This window comes from Watersipora subatra, chromosome 4 (genome assembly GCF_963576615.1).
Source record: "Watersipora subatra chromosome 4, tzWatSuba1.1, whole genome shotgun sequence".
Classification (NCBI taxonomy): domain Eukaryota; kingdom Metazoa; phylum Bryozoa; class Gymnolaemata; order Cheilostomatida; family Watersiporidae; genus Watersipora; species Watersipora subatra.
The window spans coordinates 16,755,458-16,780,621 of NC_088711.1; the positions used below are offsets into that span (position 1 = coordinate 16,755,458).

Below are 25,164 nucleotides of genomic sequence, written 5' to 3' on the forward strand. Positions count from 1 at the left end.
TGGCATAAAAATGCCATCACACTACTAAACAACAAACCGTGCTATTAAATTAAATATATTCACATAACAGAAAACAGAATGGTATAGTAAAATATTGTTTTTATATAAATACAATTCTGCATTATCTTATAACTGTTCATTTGATATAACACGTGCCAAACCTGACGGAAAAAGCGTGAGACAAAGCATTAGCGAAACAAAATGCAAGGCAATGCACTGGCAATACTGCATTGCATAATATGATGGAAACATTCAACAACCCATACTGATATCCAACAACAAAATAGGTAAACTAGAGATGCTGACACCTCTTAGGAGCTCTTTACTCCGCACTTTAAGAACTAACAAAAGCTCTGAATAACAAAAAACTTTTTCATTTTTCATAAAAAGGATACGAAGAAAAATATAAATTATACTTTGTGTGAATAAAGTAATATGCTGGACAGTCTTCAACAAGCGAGCAGCCTCAAGCCTCACAACAAACCAATTACGTTACTATTTCAGGACCAGGACTGAAACTCTAAAACACCAATTTATGCAAATGCTTGTGATATGGTAGAATAGGGAAACCTGACAAAATATTTTGACCATCGGAACCTGTTCATAACATAAAATCATATCAAAAATAGATGCGAGGAAAAATCATTTTGATAATGTGATAATACCAAAGCTCGATCATAAAACTGGAGATAGTCAAGTTGTTGGACACGGTAGAAACCATGAGCTAATAAATAAACAGCCAAGCGATCACGAGAAATGTCCATACACGAGATGAGAGAAACTAGTCTGTGGACCAGAATAGAAACTGAAGCGCTATCTAAACTCGTACACAGCTATGCTCTTCTCAGGTACGTGCATTAGAGATAGAGTCTGGTACCACTCAGAGTTGCGGTGATAGTAGAAACCGTCAATCGTCGCAGTCGATTTCTGGAAGCAGATATAGTAGAAGCCAGCAAAGGAAGCCCCGTGTATATCGCGCACAGTGTGGTCTGGCACAAGAAACTGCTCCTAAAAATCAGACACAATAATTAAAATCAATTCAGAGCGTCTAAGAAAAATGACATGTGAACTTAGTAAACATGCACTGGCAAGGGAGTCTGCCATAGACTCAGGTCTCAACTCCCATCATCTATCTATCAAGGGAGTCTGTCATAGACTCGGGTCTCAACTCCCATCATCTATCTATCAAAGGTGTCTGTCATAGACTCAGGTCTCAACTCTCATCATCTATCTATCAAGGGTGTCTGTCATAGATTCACTCTCAACTCCCATCATCTATCTATCAAAGGTGTCTGTCATAGACTCAGATCTCAACTCCCATCATCTATCTATCAAGAGTGTCTGTCATAGACTCAGTCTCAACTCTCATCATCTATCAATTTAGTTGCTCTACTACATGCTTAACTACCTACTAAATGAGTCAACACTTATTACAGATATCTGCAGGTGTAACAAGCACTACCTACCTTCCAACGCATGAATACAAAATCTGTACTGTCCAGTTGCTCGTAATCAAAGTCATCTGAGTTAAAGGTCTTCGCAAATGGATGGAAGGAAAGAAATTTATTCTAAAACAGAGAAATAGCATGTGGCAACAATGAATTTTACAAACAAAGATACTCAAACAGATGGCAGCTAAAGAAAACTAGCTACAGGTCTACCACTAGTTATAGAAACATTACACATGCACACACTGTAAAGTACCACACATGTAAGTTATACACGTGTAGTTTTAGTGAGCACCTGCAGACACCTGCAGACAGTTAAATAACTGATTAGAAACAACATTACAAAAGCTGAATTGTTAGAGAAACTTCTTTCAGGTTTGTTAACTTTTATCGGTGTTTTCGGCTGTCTTTACAAAGGATAGCCTGATTAAACAGTCTGTCATAATAACATTATGCCCTACAATAATGCATGTAATCACAGTTGCAAAGTTATGTAACAAAATAAAAATGACATATACGAATATATTTTCATTGATTTTAATACATGGCTAATTTTAAAAAGTAAAACGTACGTTTTTTTAAAAAATGTGACAGCTATAACTGGGCGCTGAGATTGGAATGCCCCATGGAAATAGCTATAACTGGGCGCTGAGATTGGAATGCCCCATGGAAATAGCTATAACTGGGCGCTGAGATTGGAATGCCCCATGGAAATAGCTATAACTGGGCGCTGAGATTGGAATGCACTATGGAAACAGCTATAACTGGGCGCTGAGATTGGAATGCCCCATGGAAATAGCTATAACTGGGCGCTGAGATTGGAATGCCCCATGGAAATAGCTATAACTGGGCGCTGAGATTGGAATGCCCCATGGAAATAGCTATAACTGGGCGCTGAGATTGGAATGCCCCATGGAAATAGCTATAACTGGGCGCTGAGATGGGAATGCCCCATGGAAATAGCTATAACTGGGCGCTGAGATGGGAATGCCCCGTGGAAATAGCGGTTACAACTTAAAATCCTCAACACCAATTTTAGAGTCGTACATCCTCATTCTTTGTAAACTTTAGAGCTTACTATTTCTAACATTTCTAAAATTAAACTTTCGAAGAAATGCTATGGCAAATAGTTAACATTATTGGAACCAAAATTATAACTTAGTGATCCGTTTGATAGTAAATCTGTTGACTGCAATTGTACCAGTTCTGGTAAATATTCTGGAAGCTGGGTGTAATAAAAATAAACTTCTCGATTATTACAACCTCATTACCTCACTGGTAAAACTAGGAGTAGATAAAACCATAAGGAACTGCAAGTAACTTTTACTACAACCTTCTCCTTACTCGAACAGGAGACATGACAGTGGCTAACAATCCAGACCACCCACTCAGCTAGTATGACCCCTCATCTAGTATGACTCAGCTAGTATGACTCAGCTAGTATGACTCAGCTAGTATGACTCAGCTAGTATGACCCAGCTAGTATGACCCAGCTAGTATGACCCAGCTAGTATGACCCCTCAGCTAGTATGACTCAGCTAGTATGACTCAGCTAGTATGACTCAGCTAGTATGACCCAGCTAGTATGACCCCTCAGCTAGTATGACTCAGCTAGTATGACTCAGCTAGTATGACTCAGCTAGTATGACTCAGCTAGTATGACCCAGCTAGTATGACTCAGCTAGTATGACCCAGCTAGTATGACTCAGCTAGTATGACTCAGCTAGTATGACTCAGCTAGTATGACTCAGCTAGTATGACTCAGCTAGTATGACCCAGCTAGTATGACTCAGCTAGTATGACTCAGCTAGTATGACTCAGCTAGTATGACCCAGCTAGTATGACCCAGCTAGTATGACCCCTCAGCTAGTATGACTCAGCTAGCATGACTCAGCTAGTATGACTCAGCTAGTATGACTCAGCTAGTATGACTCAGCTAGTATGACTCAGCTAGTATGACCCAGCTAGTATGACCCAGCTAGTATGACTCAGCTAGTATGACTCAGCTAGTATGACCCAGCTAGTATGACTCAGCTAGTATGACTCAGCTAGTATGACTCAGCTAGTATGACTCAGCTAGTATGACTCATCTAGTATGACTCAGCTAGTATGACTCATCTAGTATGACTCAGCTAGTATGACTCAGCTAGTATGACCACCTCCTCAGCTAGTATGACCACCTCCTCAGCTAGTATGACCACCTCCTCAGCTAGTATGACCACCTCCTCAGCTAGTATGACCACCTCCTCAGCTAGTATGACTCAGCTAGTATGACTCAGCTAGTATGACTCAGCTAGTATGACCACCTCCTCAGCTAGTATGACCACCTCCTCAGCTAGTATGACCACCTCCTCAGCTAGTATGACCACCTCCTCAGCTAGTATGACCACCTCCTCAGCTAGTATGACCACCTCCTCAGCTAGTATGACCACCTCCTCAGCTAGTATGACCACCTCCTCAGCTAGTATGACCACCTCCTCCTCAGCTAGTATGACTCAGCTAGTATGACTCAGCTAGTATGACTCAGCTAGTATGACTCAGCTAGTATGACCACCTCCTCAGCTAGTATGACCACCTCCTCAGCTAGTATGACCACCTCCTCAGCTAGTATGACCACCTCCTCAGCTAGTATGACCACCTCCTCAGCTAGTATGACCACCTCCTCAGCTAGTATGACCACCTCCTCCTCAGCTAGTATGACTCAGCTAGTATGACTCAGCTAGTATGACTCAGCTAGTATGACCACCTCCTCAGCTAGTATGACCACCTCCTCAGCTAGTATGACCACCTCCTCAGCTAGTATGACCACCTCCTCAGCTAGTATGACCACCTCCTCATCTAGTATGACCACCTCCTCAGCTAGTATGACCACCTCCTCCTCAGCTAGTATGACTCAGCTAGTATGACTCAGCTAGTATGACTCAGCTAGTATGACTCAGCTAGTATGACCAAAAAGCATACAGTTTACCTACCCAATGCTTCTTGTCTACTTCCTCATCAGCATCCCACTTTCGTGTGAGAAATGGATACTTTTTGCTAATTATCTCCCCTTCAAAAAAAGTAGTCATGTCAGGAAATTCTTCCGTCAAGCCATTTATCTTGAGGTAGCCACAGAGATAAGAGTTTTCTTTATCTACATTCTACAAAAGACACATTTTAAATCATGTCACAGTTCTTAAGGGAATCTCCATTGAATCTTCTAGTAAGAAATAACAAATTGGCCTTTTATATCAATTATTGACACAATAATTAATATAGAGGGATAAGTGATTATAATAATTAATATATATATTGACAAGTGAGTTTGGAGTTGACAAGGTACTTGTATGTTGACATTGCTACAAAATGAGCTTTGTTAAAGTACTTCAGAGTTATTTATGATATATATATCAATAGACTTACACGATAATTCTAAGCATAGAGCATTTAATCGTACATATACTAAAAGTGCCACCAAAACAATTTTTCTCTGTCATGGATGTATAGTATCCAAAAGATCCATTAATCTTTTCACTCATCAAGCATACTAGTTGAATGCCCGGGTAATAAAAAAGTCTTTGGACAGAAAAATTATTTTTATTTAACATATATACAACATTTACCATTTTAACATTCAAACTTCATATCCCGAGAAGTGTTTTTTGTGCATTTCAAATAAATTAGGAGAAAAAATAAAACTGTTAAAGTTTTAAAACTTTTCCAAACATCTGTAACTTTTAAATTTCATATCACGAAAGAAGTGCTTGGTGAAAATAAATTAGGAGGGATATAAACTGTAAAGGTGTTTAAATGTAAATCATTAGCAAGTAAGGGTTGAATAGAGTCTGTTTTGCTACGATTACAATGAATAATTATTTGGTATACAATTATATGATTTTAGTTTGTTTCAGTGTTGGCATCATAAGGCGATATATCGTATAGATGTATAGAGTGGTATAGAAACTCAGAGTAATTATCTAATGTAATCACTTCCTGGTAAAAATCATCATCATCATCAAAAAATAGTAACAAAACAATATGTTAACCTTAGTAACTATAGCTACCCACAATAACTTTAATGCATTTTATGGTTATAATATGCAAGAAAATGTAACATTACATTGTATTACGTGGTAAGTTCGTAGCTTTGAGACAGACGTGTAACATAAATGCTGAATCTACATGTAACTTAAATGAATTTAGCTTACTAAACACATACTTTAAGAAAGTTTTAGTATGTATTTCAGTAGACTTCAAATTTTATCACTTATCTGTTTGCAAATCAATTTTTACCATAAAGGATAATGCTAAACTCGCCATGGCAAGCAACACATATCTCTTAATAACGTATATATTGAGCAAATAAATCGTTAAATTTTAATTTCGAAAATTTTTGTTGTTGATACCTTATGACAAGAAAATAAATTTGTGAAAAGGGTACACAGTATATAGTAAGAGCGATGTAATTGTAAGAGCCTTTGTAGACTTGTGGTTAGATGATTGGTTTACAAACATGCGGTTGCGATCTTTGTTACTTCAAATCCAGCACGATGCGAGTTTTTCATTCTAATATTTTAATAGCTATAGCTGGACACACCGAAGTATAGAATCACAGCATAACAGATACACAAACTTTGAGATTTATATAGATGCATAAACTTTGATAATTTAGGTCTACTATAGAACAAAAGTATGCGAGCCCATTTTCAGATCATGTTACTTTATTAGATATACATATGAAGTTCATCATGTTCATGAAGCTAACACGCTCCTAGCATTAATTGTCCTGTCTCAGATTTGCTACACATTCCAAACTTTTAATTTTTAGCAGAACATTAGCCAAGTTGTATTGAGTAGTTTCATAGAGCATCTTTACCAATAAGTCATTTTTACAAAACTGTTGTAACTTATTTGTTTAACTAATTTTGAAAACTACTGTTCCAGTGGGCAGTTATTATCAATGAATCTGGCCTTCCTGGGTATTTTGACGATTTCAAGCACCCATTTTATTTAACACTGTTCTACACAACAGATGGTTTTTAATAAACATGTATCTTAAAAAATAATGCCAATTTTCGATTTTTTTTTTCCATTCAAGAGGGCAAGATTTACAACAAATTTTGTTCTCTATATTCGCCGTATATAGTTTATGTCGGTGGCATAGGCTACGTGTGCAACTGCTCGAAGTTTGTATAGTTTAACCAATATAATCTGTAAGTCTATGCGTAAGAAAGTGATCTTGTTATTAATTGTGAATTTGTTAGTCCACTTTTTAATAAAATGTGGACTAACAAAAAAGTTTTTTAAAAAAAGGTTATAAATTTATAGGTTTTCCTTGTTGCCACACACAACTATGTAAGATAATAAAAACTTTTTATTAACTGTATCAAAATGTAATTAAATAATGATACTTTTTTAACTGTATTAAAAACTAATCATATGCACCAAATCCAAATTAATATTACTAGTCAGCAACGTAATCTCACTCCCTTACAGATGTCAACTCTTTTTGACATCTGATCAGCCTCTCACTTTTTCCCAATTAACAATGCGAGGTTCATCAATTGAACACTTCATCGTCTTTTCAAAACTGTCGCAACAGATAGTTGCTTCTAGATGTATTAGTAAATGTTTATGGCGTTGCACTTCCAATGGGGCTAGTCATCAAATGGTTCATACCTTAAATATCAGATCAGATTTGCCTCAAAAGGGTGTCTCAGTGAGACAATGATTTTGATGGTCAGTGAGAATATGAGACTTTCATACATTTTCAATTGTATGTCTTTTCCTTTGTCATTATGTTATAACCTATAACCATTCTTCATTGCTCTACTGTTTTACATAGATTAATATACTCCTTATATGCCTGTATCACTTTCCTTTTACCTCACTTATTACTCATATTTTCTTCTACTAATATCTATTCTTCTTTCCACTTCTTTTTTTCTTTCCCTTACAGCTACCACCTTTTCTTTTCTTCATTATTACACGCATTTAGGCCTACACGCATATAACCCTGCACACATTTTCACATTTCTCCCAACCATAACTTTTCCCATCGCTCTCCCAATATTTTTATTCTCTACCCGTCTCTAAACCCACATTATCTCCCAGTTTTTGCTTCTCTGAAAGATTGGCTGGCCTACATCTAATGCATTACTTGTCAGACAAATATGACTTGCAAAATCATTTAATTTACTTCTACGTAGTTTCTGAAAAAAAGGTTACAAACTTCGATCGTTGCTTTTTTGAAACCTTGAACCAAAACGCTAAAATATTCTCTGTAAAAAATATGCTAAGCTTGTTAACATGATGCTAAAACACAACCATCTATGACATAGTTCAGCACAAACCTGAAGAATAACTTCCACATTGTAACTGTGTCCTTTGCTTTTTTGGTGTCCTTGGAATTTAGATCCATTGTACAAAAGAGATGTAGTAATGCCTTGGAGCCGAGAATGAGCCGGAAGAGGTGGGTGTATATCTACTTTTGAGGGCATTGTCAAATGTTACTAAATCTTCCACAAAAATTCAAGTTCCCTGTGTGGCGAATGGTTACGGTTACAACGAATGACAGAGTCGAACTATGTAGACCGAAAACGAACATTCAAACATTGAAATAAAATTGGACCTAAGGTTATATTGGCGCGTTCGCCTGAATTCTAGGTAAACGGTGACGTTGAAAGCCTCGTGCAAACAACTCCTCCTAATTTAATTATTGCTCAGATAAAATAAATAGATCAATGCAAACAAGTGCAAACGAAACTATGTGCAACAAAGTAATTAATTGAAATTAATTTTAAAAAAAACCCTATTCGCACAGACATGTCATTTTTTTTACATGGTAATTAAAAGGTGAAACTTTATTTTTTAATTAAATACAGTTTAACGTAACGTTTTACGTAACTGTTTTTGAAACAAATCAGTAAATTATAAAATTGATGTGTTTGACTGAATGTTGTCACGACTGGCGAGTAAATCGTAAACAACCACACGGAGTTGTTCCCTACTCACTTTATCGCTGTTTCATAAGATACAGTTTAATTACATCAGCGATTCAAGTTTTACCATAGTTGCGTTGAAAGTAAAGACGAAGATGTTTGGAACATTTCTTAGGGTTTGCCGGCCACTATTGGTGCAGTCTGTTGTTAAGCCACGATGGATGAGTGTAATACACGAGACTAGTAATGCACATATTTTGAAAACAAAATTGGTATGTTTCGGTAGAAGTTCTTACCAAGTTTCATTTTTCTCGGTGTCATCAATTTTGACTGCGAATGTGATTATTTTATATCGATAATATCTGATGAATATGTGGTGTCAAACGGATATACGTACTAAATAATGAAAGTTGCCATATACATGTTTGCTAACATTTCTTATAGCTTTACGAGTGTATAACAGTCTCAATTACGTACTATGGAAGATTTTTGAAGGGTCACAAAACATCTAGCCCGGCAAAACTATATTGGTTCTTTCTGGTATCCATTCGCCTATGGATGATCATTAAGTAGGCCTATCAGGTGGCGTAAAATTAACTGTTGATTATTTTGGTTTTCATAATTTGTTCCGAGGTTTTCTTTGATATGCTAACACTATCCTATGTTAAAGCAAACGAGAAAACTATATTACATTTTATTTGTTCTACATCGCCAAAAACCTACAACTACTTGAAAGTACTGTGGATAGTTACACATAACTTTAAAAACGTTTTATGTAAAGCTATGTAACAAACTAACTTATATTTTAAAACTAATAAGCTAAATTAATAGTAATAAGCAATCAAACAACTGTCCATCCTTACTGTGTTTTAGAAACACACTGTGAAAGTGTAGGTTTGGCAATGCATAGGTTCTAAGGTAGACGTGGTGATGGTTCAGGTAAAGTTTACATCAACCAAGTTTACCCATTTCATGGTATCTCTATATTTTTTCCAAAAAGTTGCTGTTCAATTGTACTAACCTGTTTACTCTAACTTAGCAACCTGCAATGTTTTAAGAAACAACGAAAGTCGTGTATTGAAAATTACTTTGTGTCAAACATTTGCTTCAAATTAAGCGTGTAATTTTAACATGAATGTACATGTTGAGGTGATCATAAGTAGAAGCTCAACAAATTGGAACGTATATTCAGAAAGTCTATCCTGAACCTAAATCGAAGGATATTTTTTGTGAAATTACGGTGTAATTTCAAAATAATAAGTTGGTTGGTGCTTGTTCTAGCTATGTAAATTTTTATTCATGAAGCATTAACATGCAGCTAGGGGGCGTTTTGTGATCTGGTAAATTCGGTGCCCATTCTGGTCATCCTTTTTGATTGTTTATTCCATCCCTCCATTCCTCACTGCTGCTACAAATGCAATGGTATATTTGGACATAGGACCAGTAACTATTGAACCCCATATTTACCATTTTGCTAAGACCAGATGCAATGATGACAGACATGTTAAAAATGGCGAAAAAGAATAGATAACCTTGATAACATTTAAAATTACAGGGACTAGCCTAGCTGGAGTGTTCCTTAGGAAACCATACCACAGGGAGATTAGACCTACATGTATAATAAATAAAAAAAGTCGGATACAATCAATAACGTAATGTAATGTAAAATAACGTAATGTAGTGTTTTATCTTTGGAGCCTTTGTTGTAGCTAATATAGCAGAGTAAAATTTGAATCAGTGTGTGACAAACTCTTACAATCCATCATTGATAGCAAAAAATTAGCACTCTTTAAATGTTATTGACACACTACTGTAAAAACTGTGGCTAGCTTTCATCATAGAATATTAAGAGTTCTTTAACCACCAGTCAATAAATTGGAATTACAACCTTATATTTTATAAGCATGCATTGACTAAATTTGAAAATTGGTTTCACCTGGAAAAGAAAGACATGCTAGGAAAAGTTCCAAGCATGAAAAGATGTTTGTGATGTACGAGTATTTGCGAGATCACTAAATTCAAGATGATTACCATTAAAAACTGTTAGGCAACATGGTTAAAATGATTATAGATAGCCTTTCCCCGCACACTGAAACCTCAGTATTGATATGCTCGATTTTGATCTCAAACCTGAATATTAACTAGACAAAATCACCTACACCTATTAAACTAATTTTTACACACTCAATGCTGGATAATTACAAAAACTGGTGCTAGACCCACAAACTAGGATGTTTTGTAGAACTTAATTATTAGTAAAACAGCCCCAATTAATACAGAGCATAAGCTTTAAAATGCCTGAAGATTGTTATAATTAGACTGCTCACGATAAGTTTTAGTAAACAGGATTATTCTCATGACACTGCATATGAGCATCACATATTTTAGCAAGAGAATATCATTGTTTGTCTTGCTAAAATATATGATATTGTCTTCAACCGAAGAAAAAAGACAAAATTTGTCGTATAAGCAGCCTCTACGGTAAGAAATGCCAGCATTGTTACGGCTTCTGCTATCCAGCCATGGAGAGAACAGTCAAAATCTGTCTATGCCAATTTACTATGAAAAAAAAACTGAAACATTGACCAGCCAAAATGTCAGCTGTATCCAAAAAACTGTTGATACCTAAGCAGTAACTTATGAAGCACTGTTCTCAGACAGATACTATAATTTCTTTATTGTCAGCAACAAGTCAATCGCCTGTAATGTCATATGATGCGAGCTCAGCATTCAGCTCAATTTAAGACCAATCCATTAAATTTGCAAGCCGGAAGTGGTCAGCTATAACCATAACGAAACCGATCAAACACTAATCAAAACACCAATCAAACCAATATTCTTCAAAGTCAGTTTAGATGGTTGACAATAAAAAATGCTGCTCACCGAGCAATACTGTTTACAAAATTATGTGAGCCAGCAAATTATAATTTAGGGTTATAACTTCTTTGGATCCAGTCCCTAAAAATATTTGAAAAACATTGGAATATATATAATGTAAAAATTCTCAGCATTCATATAAGTATTTTCTACAGTACCATTCACATTCTTTTTAACGATAATATCAAAGTTATTTTTCAATATTGTTTCACATTATATTTCTCACCTCATCAGGATGTACAGCATCAGCCTCACCATAGGCAGTGTGTTTGTGAATCTATAAAAGCGCGTGGTGGTTGTTTGTACTCAGTCATCTGCTAGTTTATAGGGCCAGTGAGAACAACCTTAAGTCTATTTTGATCAGAAACATAAAATTTCTTCTCCTCATCTATAATTTGTAACGTTAACTTTATTCATTGTCTTACTCCAAATCACTTGTTTGCCTGCAGCACAAAGTTGCTGTACCTTTTCAACTGACGCAAAGGCGCCAATATGGAGATGGATTGCCTCTGGATAGGAAGAGTATAGGAGAACGTATACTACTAAATCTTAGACTGTATGACAAGATAGACCCGAACAATGTAAGTCTAGAGACCTCTGACATGGCCCATACATAGATTGATATGGTAACGGTTTAAAATCAATGAATTATCAGGCGATCAGTAGGCACAGTTTTGGCCGCATCAAGTTTCTATAGTTTTATGGTTGACTTTTTATAGGTATTAAGTATTCAGTATGTTCTAAGCGTAAGTGAATTATTTTTGAGTACCTGCAATACATTTCAATGCGGCTATAAAGCTATTCTATGCTGACAGTCAAAATGCATCTCCTTGTTTGCTGTACAGTTGGGCTTGGAGAGTCGCTTCAAGGAAGACCTCAACCTAGACAGTTTAGATCATGTGGAAATTGTCATGGCTATAGAAGATGAATTCGGTAAGTTCAGTGCTTTAGTAACAATAGAATTATTATCCCTGCTATATACTGTCAGATTGCTCCATAGAGCGGTCAAACTGTGTAAATCAGTCTGTTAGCTGTAGATTCATCGCTACATGTCTTTCTATGAAAACCTTTGCTATGATTTTGTTGTATAGGTTATGAGTTATAATAGCTTGTTTAGGATCATTAGTCAGCTAAGTGGCTAAACAATTTGCTGGAATTGTAACAACCATTTAGGAATTCAGAAAAATAATTTTGCTGATCATGCCTTGTACCCTATTATTTGAAGCCATCAATACTTTGCAATATTCACATGACTCTGCAGTTGCTGTAATTAATATGGTGTTTCATTTATGATTATGGTTTGGTAGGAAAAACTGATTAAACGCTGTTCTAATGGTATTAATTTTGCATTACCAAGAAACAGTGTAAAATTAGCAATGGTATAACAAAGTAATAGTACAATATATGTGCATGTATTATTGTTGCAACCTTAAAATTCCTTCTCACACTCTGTATGACTTGGTATGTTTTGATTGCTAGTCCCTCATTGCAGGCTTTGAGATTCCAGATCAGGATGCAGAGCACTTGTTAACACCCGCACTTATAGTGCAATACATTATGGACAAGTTTGATGTGTTAGAGGAAACAGTGCACTAATGTATTATATTGGCAGTTTGTTGTGAAATATGAGAAATGTTTGCCACATCACATTAACCTTTAATATTCTTCAATCTTTTTTATACATTTCGTGCGCCAATGAATTTGTGTATTGGCTCCGAAGTAGCCAGATTTACTGCAACTGTGTGGTGCTGAGGCTACACCGATAAGGATTTTGAATGTATATCTATCGTTAGAGAATAAAGGTTGTAGTTGCATATTACATGTATAGCAGTGCAGTTTTCTTTGTGTGTCCACAACAACTACAGTGAAAAACATCAAGAAAAATTGTCTAGATTCATTTAAGAGAGACAGAACTTATGATTTAGCATTTAAAAAGCTCATCACCAGATACATAATATAGAAACATAAAAATTAATTTCAATTATTTCTAATATAGCGACTCCACTTATTCATTTATAGTCACTGCGATGTGATGACATGGACACGGGTAAATCTAGAAGAATATAAAAAATCTTATCACATAAAATATAGGCATTTACTTCATAGCATCCAATGCAGTTTTATATATTTGTTCAGTCCTGGCGGCAGATTGAAAGACTGATATAAGTGTCTGTTTCTTGTGACTGTCCTCAGCCACACTCCCGTAGAAATCCTTGCAGCTCAATAAGAATATTATCTCATCTACCTGCAATTTTATTACAACCCATAGTACATTGAATGGCATGACAACACTCACATACCAAGTTATGTCTATTGTATCTTCTTTTTACCAAAACAATTGAGTAAACTATAATAATTCAGCTGGCAGTTTCATAGAGTTACTCACTGGTTCTAAAAGGCCGATACGTGATGAAATGAATGGAAAGAGTCCCCTCAACCAGTGGTTTGAAGATGCTGACACAAAGAAACATGTTAAACTCCATATGGCAGCTGATAAGGGGTTTCTCTGTGTGAAGCTAGTAATGGAGAGGAGCACCCAGTCATGCAACAATGTAGCTCCTCCCACAACTGTTGCCTGCTGCTCGAATACCTGCAGGTAGAACACGCATTGGATAGCCATGTACAGTTTATTTTACATGTACAATTCCGGCTTCTTAGTGGTTGCTGTGGGAAACTTCTAAAATGTTTTTTTGGAAAAGCCTGCAGCATAAAAATTCAGCTAAAAGTTGTGACATGAGTTCTTGACTCGCAAGTCTCTCTATTCAGTAAAAAGAAATAAGTATCTAATTTCATTTTACTTGTTTCCATTATAAGTATAATATTATATAAGTAATAATATATAATTTCATTATAAGTGTAATAAGGACGAGGCTGCTGATAGCAAACACTCATGTACATGTATATACAACAATGCTGGTCAGGTATGACTACAATCCATATCCAGCCACAGAGCAACAAAGCTTATATTCACTTGATGAGGAGGACTTGACTTTCACCTGACACACATAGAGAATTTGCAACAGGCGTACCTCATAGACTGTGCGAGCTATTAATGTCAGGTGAGGTTGCTGTTCCGAGAGAAATTCACCGATAACCTTGTTCATAATGTCCTGAGAAGTGAAAAGGTCAGTCATGAGAGATGGCAGTACACCTGTGATTATGTCTGCTTCGTGAGGGAGCCCTCGCCTGATCCTATACACATGACAATTACTTGGCTGTATTAGATGGAAATAGGAAAACAACACGATGGGCTGAAATTTCAACATCCATTTCAGTTTGTTAGATGCAATGTGTTGCTATGTTTGAGTTACCCATGTGAAAAACAGTCTATACAAACAAGACAATCTACAGCCTGTGGAGCCAACCTATGGGAACAACACAGACTACAGCCTATAGAAACAAGACAATCTACAGCCTGTGGAGTCAACCTATGGGAACAACACAGACTACAGTCTATAGAAACAAGATAATCTACAGCATGTGGAGTCAACCTATGGGAACAACACAGACTACAGCCTATAGAAACAAGACAATCTACAGCATGTGGAGTCAACCTATGGCAACAATACAGACTACAGCCTATAGAAACAAGACAATCTACAGCCTGTGGAGTCAACCTATGGGAACAACACAGACTACAGTCTATAGAAACAAGATAATCTACAGCATGTGGAGTCAACCTATGGGAACAACACAGACTACAGCCTATAGAAACAAGACAATCTACAGCATGTGGAGTCAACCTATGGCAACAATACAGACTACAGCCTATAGAAACAAGACAATCTACAGCCTGTGGAGTCAACCTATGGGAACAACACAGACTACAGTCTATAGAAACAAGACAATCTACAGCCTGTGGAGTCAACCTATGGGAACAACACAGACTACAGCCTATAGAAACAAGACAATCTACAGCATGTGGAGTCAACCTATGAGAACAACACAGACTACAGCCTAAGAAAGAAGAGAATCTACAGCCTGTGGAGTCAACCTATGGGAACAACACAGACTACAGTCTATAGAAACAAGACAATCTACAGCCTGTGGAGTCAACCTATGGGAACAACACAGACTACAGCCTATAGAAACAAGACAATCTACAGCCTGTGGTGTCAACCTATGGGAACAACACACACTACAGCCTGTAGAAACAAGACAATCTACAGCCTGTGGAGTCAACCTATGGGAACAACACAGACTACAGCCTGTAGAAACAAGACAATCTACAGCCTGTGGAGTCAACCTATGGTAACAACACAGCCCACAATCGCTCACCTGTCAAAGAGAATTGATATGAGCTCAAGCTTATCCTCAGCCATAGAGAGTTGCTCAGGTATGCCTTGAGATGGCTGGTCTGTGTACATGCAGGTGACAAGTAACCCGAGGACTGACTGTAAATGGGAGTGCATGGCCGGCAGTGCTAACCTATATCAGTATGACATCAATTATTCGTCCAATCATTGTGAGCTATATAGTCTGATGAAACTAAATAAACAGTTTTCATAATTGCGTTCAAGAAATGGTCATGAGACCAGTGATTAATTTTACTAGACCAGAATAGATATTGGTACTAATAGCGTGTAAGCAATTTACAGTCTTCAGCAATGCTAAAAAAGTTCTAACATGCAATGAATCAGCTAAGGAGGTCTTATACTGAATTACAAGATGGAGTACAGACCTGTCGGAGGCAAGCTTTAGCAGAAAGCTTCCTTCTTGTTTAAACTCTGAGTTTGTAAGCAATGCCCTCTCAAAGCCACTCAGTATAGCGGAGCAGCGAGTCAATGTACAACTGTTTTCACAGTTGTTCACAGATTGTATCCCGGCCTGAAACAGACAATTTAATGTAGGACGTATCTTTGCGGTGTTGATCTACAGCATACTCCTCAACCACATTCATCCTTAGCATACATATAGCCTCAGACCTGTATGACTTTTGGGATGAAAAGAGGGTGGGACTTGAGAGACTCTTGATAATGTTCTATTATGAAGAAGGTTAGCGACCAGACACTGAGAGAATACAACTCCGATAAAAGGTGTGACCTACAACAACAGTTAGCAAATGTGAGGAGTGTCGGTGTATTGATACTGATATTATTGTCAATGAAGTTATTTACTTTCTACTAACAACTAGTAAGTTCCCGTACGGTGATGTAGTGACACCTGAGAGTACGCCAGTGCCGAAGGGCTGCGCTGGGTTGACAGGCGGATCAAGTTTCCATGAGGCGCTATAGTAGAGCGATGCTATGCGACGCCTTATGTCAAGGCATATGTCTGCATATGAAACAACAAGAAAGCAAAACCTATGCGCAAGCACAAATGTGATGCCGTTGGTCGCAAAGGCCGTTTCCATAGCACAGAATGGCGCATCGTCCATGTGTTTCACTTCCACACAGCGACACTGAATCATGACAGACTGGCTGTGACACGGCTGTTCCCATGATGGCATTGTAGCTCCATATGGGAGTGTATCACTACTCTGTCGCTGTACAAAAACCTAATCTATGACCAGTAAATATTCAAGCGCCCAGCAGTGAAATATAAACAAGCACACATGTAATAGATAGCATGGAGCCATTGCCTTTTCATGACCCTTGAGTGAAAGAAATATGGTGAAACTCTCTTAACATGACTATTAACAACCCAACTACCACTATTTTTCAGCTTCCATTAGGTGTCACCACATCAAATTGGCTTCCTCCTGAGATATGATTCATTGTAACAATTTGCTAGTGAGATAGCGGTTGAATGCCTTCACTAACACATTAATGGTCTACGTGTAACTTTAAACCATAACTGCCACATACAATTTTTATCGTATGTTCTAGGTAAATCAGACACGCTGATTCCGATTTTGTACTCAAAATAAAGATTGATCCACTGACTTTCAAAGTGATGAAGGCTTTTTACAGCGTTTTAATATCGGTCTCGAAAACAACACAATTGGCAGAACAAGCTCCGCCCATAAATATGTGACGTAGCCTAGCTTTTTAGAAACGGAAGTTAGGGATGTTTAGTTCGATTTAGAATAATAAAGATAGGTGTTTTAAAACCCATTATCATCTAAACTCAGCCTTCAAAATAATCTCAGTTTTTTCTGAAAGGTAGATAAGCTATTTAACATTGCATATCTAAAACTGAGCTCAAAAAAGCATGATAACTACGCTAGCTTGTGATAAAGTGGCGCTTTTTGAGCTCATTTTTCTCGGCGTTCAGCTTATTAAACATCCTGTAACAAGCTACGAGCAATTTTAAATAATTTATTTACCTTTCATAATAGACAGAAGATTTTGCAGGCTGAATTTAGATAATAATGGGTTTTAAGACACCCATCTCTATCATTCTAAATCAGACTAAACATCCCTAACTTCCGTTCCTAAAAAGCTAGGCTATGTCACATATTTATGGACGAAGCTTGTCATGCCGATTGTGTTGTTTTCAAGACGGATATTGAAACGCTTTAAAAAGCCTTCATGACTTTGAAAGTTAGTGGACCAATCTTTATTTTGAGTACAAAATCGGAATCAGCATGTCTGATTTACCTTGAAAATATGATAAAGGTTGTATGTGGCAGTTATGGTTTACCCACTGATCATAAGCCGGCGCCCTGACCACGGAACCACGGCTGCTCTCTAGTGACCATCAAACAGGTAGAGTTAATCTACTAGACAAAAATTACCTCCCCAACGATAAGAAGGAGTTTAACTGTGTAACGATAAAAAATAGAGAAAATTAGTAACCAATTAAAAACCGTTACCATCGATATAGATCAGCTAATGATTGCTGTCACCAGCACAATACAATTTACACATATCATAAGTAAAGCAAATGAATGCTTACTTTTGTGTGAGGATGGCCATGTTTTTATTAAGAAACTCAAGGAGGATTGGGAGAAGAGGTTTGACCTGGTCAGTTCCCCTCTCCAGCAGATAGAAAGAGCCATAGACAGCTGCCAGTCTCGTGGGAATGTGGGTAGACTTGAGGGAGCCTTCAATTAACTTGTGGAGTTTCTCTTCAGCACCTGACTCCTGATACAAAGATTGCAAAGTACATCAATCATCGAATATACTGCAAAGAATTATTATATTAAACACACATTGATCTCTGATGTATAAGTATTCAGACCATCTTACGATGGAATGCAGAGCTGCAGCCTTGCAGAGCCCAAGAAGCATGTACTGGTTCATCAGCTCATCTTCTCCGCTGTGGTGATTAGAGAGAGCCCAAAAGGTCGAGTACATCCACTCATACTGAGATTTTTCATGGAACAGGTCAGATAGCATGACAGTCTACAACCAAAAGAAACCTCTACCAGATACATTGCTGGCGCTGACAAAGCCAGAGGTTAACTGTTAACCATAGTTATCGGCAGCAAAAGTGAAGTCAGCAGTAAGTGATATGTTAGCATGCGAGAGAATCAAGATATTTAATGACAGAGAAGAGGTGTAACAATCTGAGAGCTTCATTTTGCATAGAACTATATTGACAATCATTTCATAATAATTGCAGTAAATACTAATATGGGCTAAACACGTTGAGTCTAGCATAAGAGTTTTCTGCTCACAGCAAGTAACAATAAAATTTCTTTCATTGGTCCATGTATAGAAATGGTCTATTGAAATAGCAAACATGAGCAAGATGAGGCTAATTAATCATGTTTCAAACACAAGTGCATCAACATTGTGGAAACTGTGAGAAGGTGATTTTGAGCTACTTATTGCTAAAGTTTTAATCTATCCTAGAAATAGGAAGAACATTGATGGCAGACACAGAGGAATTCCTCTACAGTCTTCTGAGCTTGAGAACTGCAAGCATAGCAATTACATTAGAAAAATTCTATAAGCTAATGATCATCTGCTAGATGTTGTTAGCCAGGTGCCTGTAGACCTGTTTCCTTAACAAAAAAATCAAAGAACCAAAGTGTGGCCATGGCTAACTAGGAAGGCGTGTTACTGAGGCTATCAAACTGCCATACACTAGTCCTAAGTCATATTGTCTTCCTTCACTAATAGCTTTGAGCAGAACAGCCAACTTAGTAATACTGTAAAAAAAAAAAAGCTTACTTACATGTGATATTCAAGATGATAAACAGTACAGTAAAATGCTTGCACACTGGCTACAAATGGAGATTTTTCAAAGTGATGTTATGGCTGACTCCTAAAGCACTGAACATGTTACAGACTTAATAAGTTTGAATGATCTTTAGTGAACACTATAGCTATGCTCTCCATCAAAATCTGCATGACCCACGCATTGAAGTAACTATCTCTATTGACAGCATTGGTTGACATGTCTATGCTGGTGTTCCCTCAATATCCAAATAAACGCATCTGTATCCCTTATATTAAAATATGGCGTGACACATAATTGAACTCACTGATTTGACACACTCATTGAGCAACATAAGAGGAGTTCTGGGTTTTGCGGCAGGTGAAAGCAGGTGACTGTAGACATCCATGAGGAGTTTGAGACAAGAAGCTGTATCTATTAGAGCATTTCCTGAAGAAGACTTCTCTGTATGCTCGACATCTGCCTTCTCTATGTCTGACATGAGAAGGGATGGCAACCTTAGTTTGCTCAGCTGCTGGGTCAGGTAGTCCACAGATAGCTATGGAGTACAACAGGATGGAGGTCACAAAACATTTAGAAAAGTTCTGTAAATAAACTGTATTTACTTGAAATCCACACATATTTATAGTTATGTTAGTGACCGAAAATAGATTTGAATAAAACGCTCGTTTGGTGACCGCGGAACTAGAGAGCATGTGAACCACCAACAAATCAACTTACTTTTCAGTTAAGGAAAACATATTGATCGTTTTAATAAACTAACCGTTGACTCCAAGTCTAATCAACATACTAGACACCAACCTAGTAGGTTTAACCTTGTTTTACATACATGTACTAGATTTAGGGGTTACTAATTATATGAAGTCTATCTGCCTATCTTACTATTCATCTAGCTGTCTGTCTTTTTCTTTAGCTGTCTATCTGTATATTGCTATAGCCTCAGTTTAACACTTAATGATACATAAAGACTACATTACATGTACACCTACACGCCTGCATTACATCTACATCAGCTTTTGTAGACAGCAAAATGAGTATATAAACAAATGAAGGCGTCCAGTCATGTTTGTTAATAGACCAACTACTACTGAAATCTTGTTATACTAGTCAATCTTCATTCAAATTGTACATGTACATTGTATATACAGTGATAAATGTCTGTATCTGGAGTATGACACGACAAAACTCATTTCAGTCTCTCTATTTTAATCCTAACCCATAGTCTCTGACAGAAGTGAATCATATAATCTTATTATGTCTGAGTGTCATAAACCATCAAGCATACTGATTTATGGATCACTAGCTAAACGCACAGTAGTCTGAAATATCAAGCAATAAACAAAGGGATTGTTATGTGGATGAAAAAGCAAAGGAAGAATATATTTGTCATTACCTGGTTGTAGCCAATCCTGCAGTCAAGCCTTTCGATGTTGGTGCAGAAGAGAGCCGTCCGACTCATGCAATCACATTTCTGACTAAACTTTCCATCTAAATAGCTCCTCACCTGTTGCAGCTTCTGACCAGCTCTGCGACATTAGCATAGGTCAATTAAGGTACCCACTATGTACCAATGTCTATGCATTGTAAGAATCTATGCATTGTGAGTGTTTAAGCAAAATGAGTGTGCACGTAAAACAGGCGAGTATGTAAAATAGATGTCAATGTAAAATTGATGTCAATAGCAGATAAATGCCTATTCAAAATAAGCGTTTATGTAAGAAAGATGTGCTTATACAGAATGGATGTCTAGACAAGTTATATATGCAGCATCGGTAACTATAGTAACCGGTTGTCTATGCAGAAGGCACGTCTGCATAGACAAGATGTTTGCTACACAGGATGTAGTTTTACTCACGCTGTGGATTGGAGAGCCTGCAATGGTCGTTGCCGGTGCTGATGTGTGTAGCAAGTGTAGAGGGGATTTCCAGGCTCCTGCCTGTTCAGGGTATGGCACAGTAATCCTGTTATTCCCCTTAGAGCAGAAACCATCCATTCTATATTCTCTACGTCTTCCTGAAAAAGCAACTGTTATGCTGGTTACATGATAAGAATCACATATCAGTTTTTATTGAAGAAGTCAATGCAGTTATATAAAGTATGATAATCATCTAATGAAAAATGGATTGCCTCCACAACTTTTCAAACAGTTTGTTGAATCTTAATTGAGTTAATTGAATTTTATTTAAAATTTCAAAGAAACAATATCTGCCGGTTTACTCACATGCTTGTTCTAAGTATTTCTCAGCTCACAGATGGTTAGGAGTCAAATTATTGATGTTCAATTACGCAACGGCGCGGCGTAACAGTCCGGCTTAGTTAACATGTATAATGTTATATCCTACCATTAGTAAATAAAACAAGCAATCAATTTATGCAGATGTAACAAAAGATTCTGAATTGACTCTAACTTACAGCCCATAAACTTACAAGGGTTGTTTTCAATAGGTGTACATAGGAAAAGGGTTTTTTCAGCAGTTCTTGTGAAATGAATACTAACAGACATCTTAGGCACCATTCAGTTTGCACACCAAAAGTACTCTTTCGAGGTTTCTTTGGACTTATGCGCAACTTTTAAACTCGGCTCAGATTTAGTCTTGAGCATTTTAGATGAACAATAATAATCATCTATTAGATATGAAGCTAACCTTACATGCTTCTTAATTTTCAGTATAAGTTAATTATTCAACAAATCTCAGTAATTCGTCTTTACATTTGTTTGAAAGAAGTGAAATCTGAAAAGACAAGCGCACAAATTTATGGTGTCACCTAACAGCAAATAAAATTAACATTTGTTTCCTGAACATTCACCGCCGAAATGAGGTAATTTGTGTTTATAGTTAACATGCAAACATACTATGTAATGTCAGAACTTGAATTTAGTGGTAAAATTACAATAAGCTAGGGTAGTTAGCAGATATCACCGTAATCAATAGCAACCGATGATAGATAGGGAATGACACAATAGCCAGTATGAAGTAAAAGAGACAGCAGATGACAGAACAGACAGAAGATGTCAGAATAGATACAAGATGTCAAGACAGACAGAAGATGTCAGGAGAGATACAAGATGTCAAGACAGACAGAAAATGTCAGAAGAGATACAAGATGTCAAGACAGACAGAAAATGTCAGGAGAGATACAAGATGTCAAGACTGGCAGAAAATGTCAGGAGATATACAAGATGTCAAGACAGACAGAAAATGTCAGAAGAGATACAGAGGATATTAAGAGAGACAGCTGATGTAAAAAGGTACAGTACAATGGGCTCTCCTCACCTCAGCAGCTATGTCCTCCGTACCTATCACAGCGACGGGACTCAAAAGGTGCAAAAGACAAGCCCAAGTCTCCTCAAACTGAGCCCTGCTGATCCAACCTGCAAGTTCACATGAATGGTGTGACTGTGCAAGTGTGCTATACAACATAATGAACTACACATTCAAGTCTTTACAAAGTATCTCTTACACAACAGTTGACACAGTATTAGCGTCAACAACAATTAAAGAATCGTGTGAACATAATACAATTAAAACCAGTTCAAACAACAAAAAGCCATCAGAGTGGCGCGATCAAAGTACATAAATAAATTTACTATCTTCAGGCTATATTACACCTAAGAGAAACTAAAATCACATTTGTCTGACACTTATAAGAAATTATCATTCTGTAGATGCGGAGCAATAACAACCACTAGGTATGAAGATCAAGTAGCCATTAGCAACTGTACATATAGCATGTATATTACTGGCATATATGCATACTGCCGTCACACAACTAATAGCTATATGTACATGCATCGACTTCACAGAGATAAGGGTTAGAAGTTGACAAAGACGGCTACACGTGATCGCAACAAAATCTGCTGCACTGACTCGATCAAGTGCCAATATCTGATGAGCACAAATATCTGAAGGTCGATTCTAAAAGTTGCTCGCAATCTCTTAGACTTAGAACTTTGTGCATATCATTAATAGGTTTTCAAATCACAGCACTGAAGTAGCTGCCATGAACTCTTGAGAATAATAGCTCAATAGACTACAATCTTCAACTGTCACACTCTAGGTATTTGGTAAGAGAGTTTAGTAACACGAACCAAGCAGGTTGCTTCTCTTAATGAACTCTCTCAGTACAGTCGTATCCTGTAAGGCGTCAACTTTGAGCTGGGGTTTGCTGCTCCCATTCCTCGACTCCGAGGAAAGCACAAAGGCAGTGACTGGCATTCGAGCATGCTCATTCACGCATGGTAGCCGTGCCAAACCTTAGCAACAATGACAAATGACAAAAAGAACTAGAGTGAAAAAATAATTACATTGTCAACACAATAACAGTTATAATTAGCAAAAAATCTCATCTAGATTCACCGTGCACCAAACGACATTGATTATCCATAAAACTAAACAATTGATCACAATAATCAACTTAATAAACTTTTAGGACTGTAGAATGCATTTACATGTACCTCTAGAGCTCACCTACGATGACAGAGTTTAGAAGAGAGATGAGAGGTGCAGGAAGGGAGCTCTTGCCAGCCAGGAGAACATCTGACAAACACGTCACGAGTTGCGACACCTGGATGTAGCCGTCTTGCGATATTACAAGAGTTTCTAGAAATCGTATTTGCTAAATATCAATGTGAGTTTGTATTCAAGAGCAGTGCTAAATGAATGATAGAGAATAACAGCTGATGTTACTCAGTTTCTGTAAAGCATAACAAAACTGACAAGTGGTGTTCACTACACCGCTATAAAGCACAGCTAGGTTAACAAACCAGCGTTAACAAACCAGCGTTAACAAACCAGCGTTAACAAACCAGCGTTAACAAACTAGTGTTAACAAGCTAAAGTTAGGTTTTCTAACTATAAAGCTAAGAATTTAGCCCTCATAAGTATTCGCTGAACGCTTATGTATTCAGTGTTCAGCGTGTTTGATCACCAAATTGTTATTTATTAAATAAGTATTACAAATAAGTTAAATAAAAATATAATTTTGCAACAGATAATGTTGATGATAGAATTCTTGTTAATGTGGTCAAATGCTAATTCTAAATGCATCCATTGTATTCATTGTTATTATCATAAAGTGAGGATCTCACACACGCCATACACCATTTCTATCTAGTTTTATTATAGATATAAAAAGTTCATTTAAACCGTTTTATATTGCTACATAGTAATAAAAATGAGGCTAACTGATCACTTTTGGATTTAGTGGTAAAAGACGCACAACATCGACAGCTAAAAAGAAATAACTACAACAAAATGGTCAAAGTAATACACGCATAAGAATTCATGCAGCTAGTACAGACAGTTAAATAGTCAGCACATGCACTCAGAGAGACATGACACTTCAGAGAGGTAATATACACAATAATTATAGAGAACATACATACAAAAGGTCTGTACACATTCATGATTGCTTAGTTTGAGTAACAAATCAAAGCTTGTCTAATCACTCCTTTTGAAACAATTGTTCTAAGCCTCTTGGATTCAGCAGAACAAGGCGTGAGTGCAAGCCTTTAGGATCCTACACACAACACTATGAAAAAGGTAGCCTAAGTCTCAGCCTACCTCTATAGTTTTCAAGCTCCGGAGTAAGACCTCCAACTCGAAGCAACCTGAGAATCTGGGTGACAGAATCGATGATTGTAAACACATTGGTTATGTTCTCCGATAGCATTGCACTGAGGGCGCCATGTTTAAGTACATGACTAAGAAGGAATAGATGAGCTGATAGCTGACACACATCAGTAGGTGCCCTGTCAAGTTTTAGTTCATCCATCTGAGAGGCCCAGCTAAATGTCATCATGCTGGATTGCATCATGCTAGGATTTACAGATGTCTTAATCATCTGGA

The 25,164-nt window shown here is 37.1% G+C and overlaps 3 protein-coding genes across 3 annotated transcripts in view; 1 reads left to right on the forward strand and 2 right to left on the reverse strand.

Moving 5' to 3' along the window:
• Positions 1-39: 39 nt before the first annotated feature.
• LOC137394810 (glucose-induced degradation protein 4 homolog) lies at positions 40-7,980 on the reverse strand. Its single transcript, XM_068081580.1, has 4 exons — positions 7,781-7,980; positions 4,421-4,588; positions 1,467-1,568; positions 40-1,008 (listed from the first exon to the last, which is right to left on the reverse strand). Exons 1-4 carry the CDS (start codon positions 7,925-7,927, stop codon positions 814-816), a joined length of 612 nt encoding a protein of 203 aa, XP_067937681.1. The 5' UTR covers positions 7,928-7,980; the 3' UTR covers positions 40-813.
• Positions 7,981-8,510: 530 nt separating this feature from the next.
• On the forward strand, positions 8,511-13,066 carry LOC137394811 (acyl carrier protein, mitochondrial-like). The gene is made up of 4 exons (XM_068081581.1): positions 8,511-8,640; positions 11,695-11,826; positions 12,091-12,178; positions 12,738-13,066. The coding sequence occupies exons 1-4, from the start codon at positions 8,524-8,526 to the stop codon at positions 12,839-12,841; spliced, it is 441 nt and encodes a 146-aa protein (XP_067937682.1). The 5' UTR covers positions 8,511-8,523; the 3' UTR covers positions 12,842-13,066.
• Positions 13,067-13,201: 135 nt separating this feature from the next.
• LOC137393985 (huntingtin-like) overlaps positions 13,202-25,164 on the reverse strand; it is a 59,911-nt gene continuing 47,948 nt past the window's right edge. The window contains exons 42-56 of the mRNA XM_068080702.1: positions 24,880-25,159; positions 23,785-23,916; positions 23,406-23,570; positions 22,591-22,688; positions 21,171-21,328; positions 20,709-20,841; positions 19,623-19,853; positions 18,379-18,534; positions 18,086-18,273; positions 16,171-16,288; positions 15,927-16,072; positions 15,524-15,673; positions 14,275-14,437; positions 13,632-13,835; positions 13,202-13,490 (exon numbers count right to left, since the gene is read on the reverse strand). Of these exons, the coding sequence (XP_067936803.1) occupies positions 13,341-13,490; positions 13,632-13,835; positions 14,275-14,437; positions 15,524-15,673; positions 15,927-16,072; positions 16,171-16,288; positions 18,086-18,273; positions 18,379-18,534; positions 19,623-19,853; positions 20,709-20,841; positions 21,171-21,328; positions 22,591-22,688; positions 23,406-23,570; positions 23,785-23,916; positions 24,880-25,159 (2,472 nt within the window). The 3' untranslated portion in view covers positions 13,202-13,340. The remainder of the gene's footprint in view (positions 13,491-13,631; positions 13,836-14,274; positions 14,438-15,523; positions 15,674-15,926; positions 16,073-16,170; positions 16,289-18,085; positions 18,274-18,378; positions 18,535-19,622; positions 19,854-20,708; positions 20,842-21,170; positions 21,329-22,590; positions 22,689-23,405; positions 23,571-23,784; positions 23,917-24,879; positions 25,160-25,164) is intronic.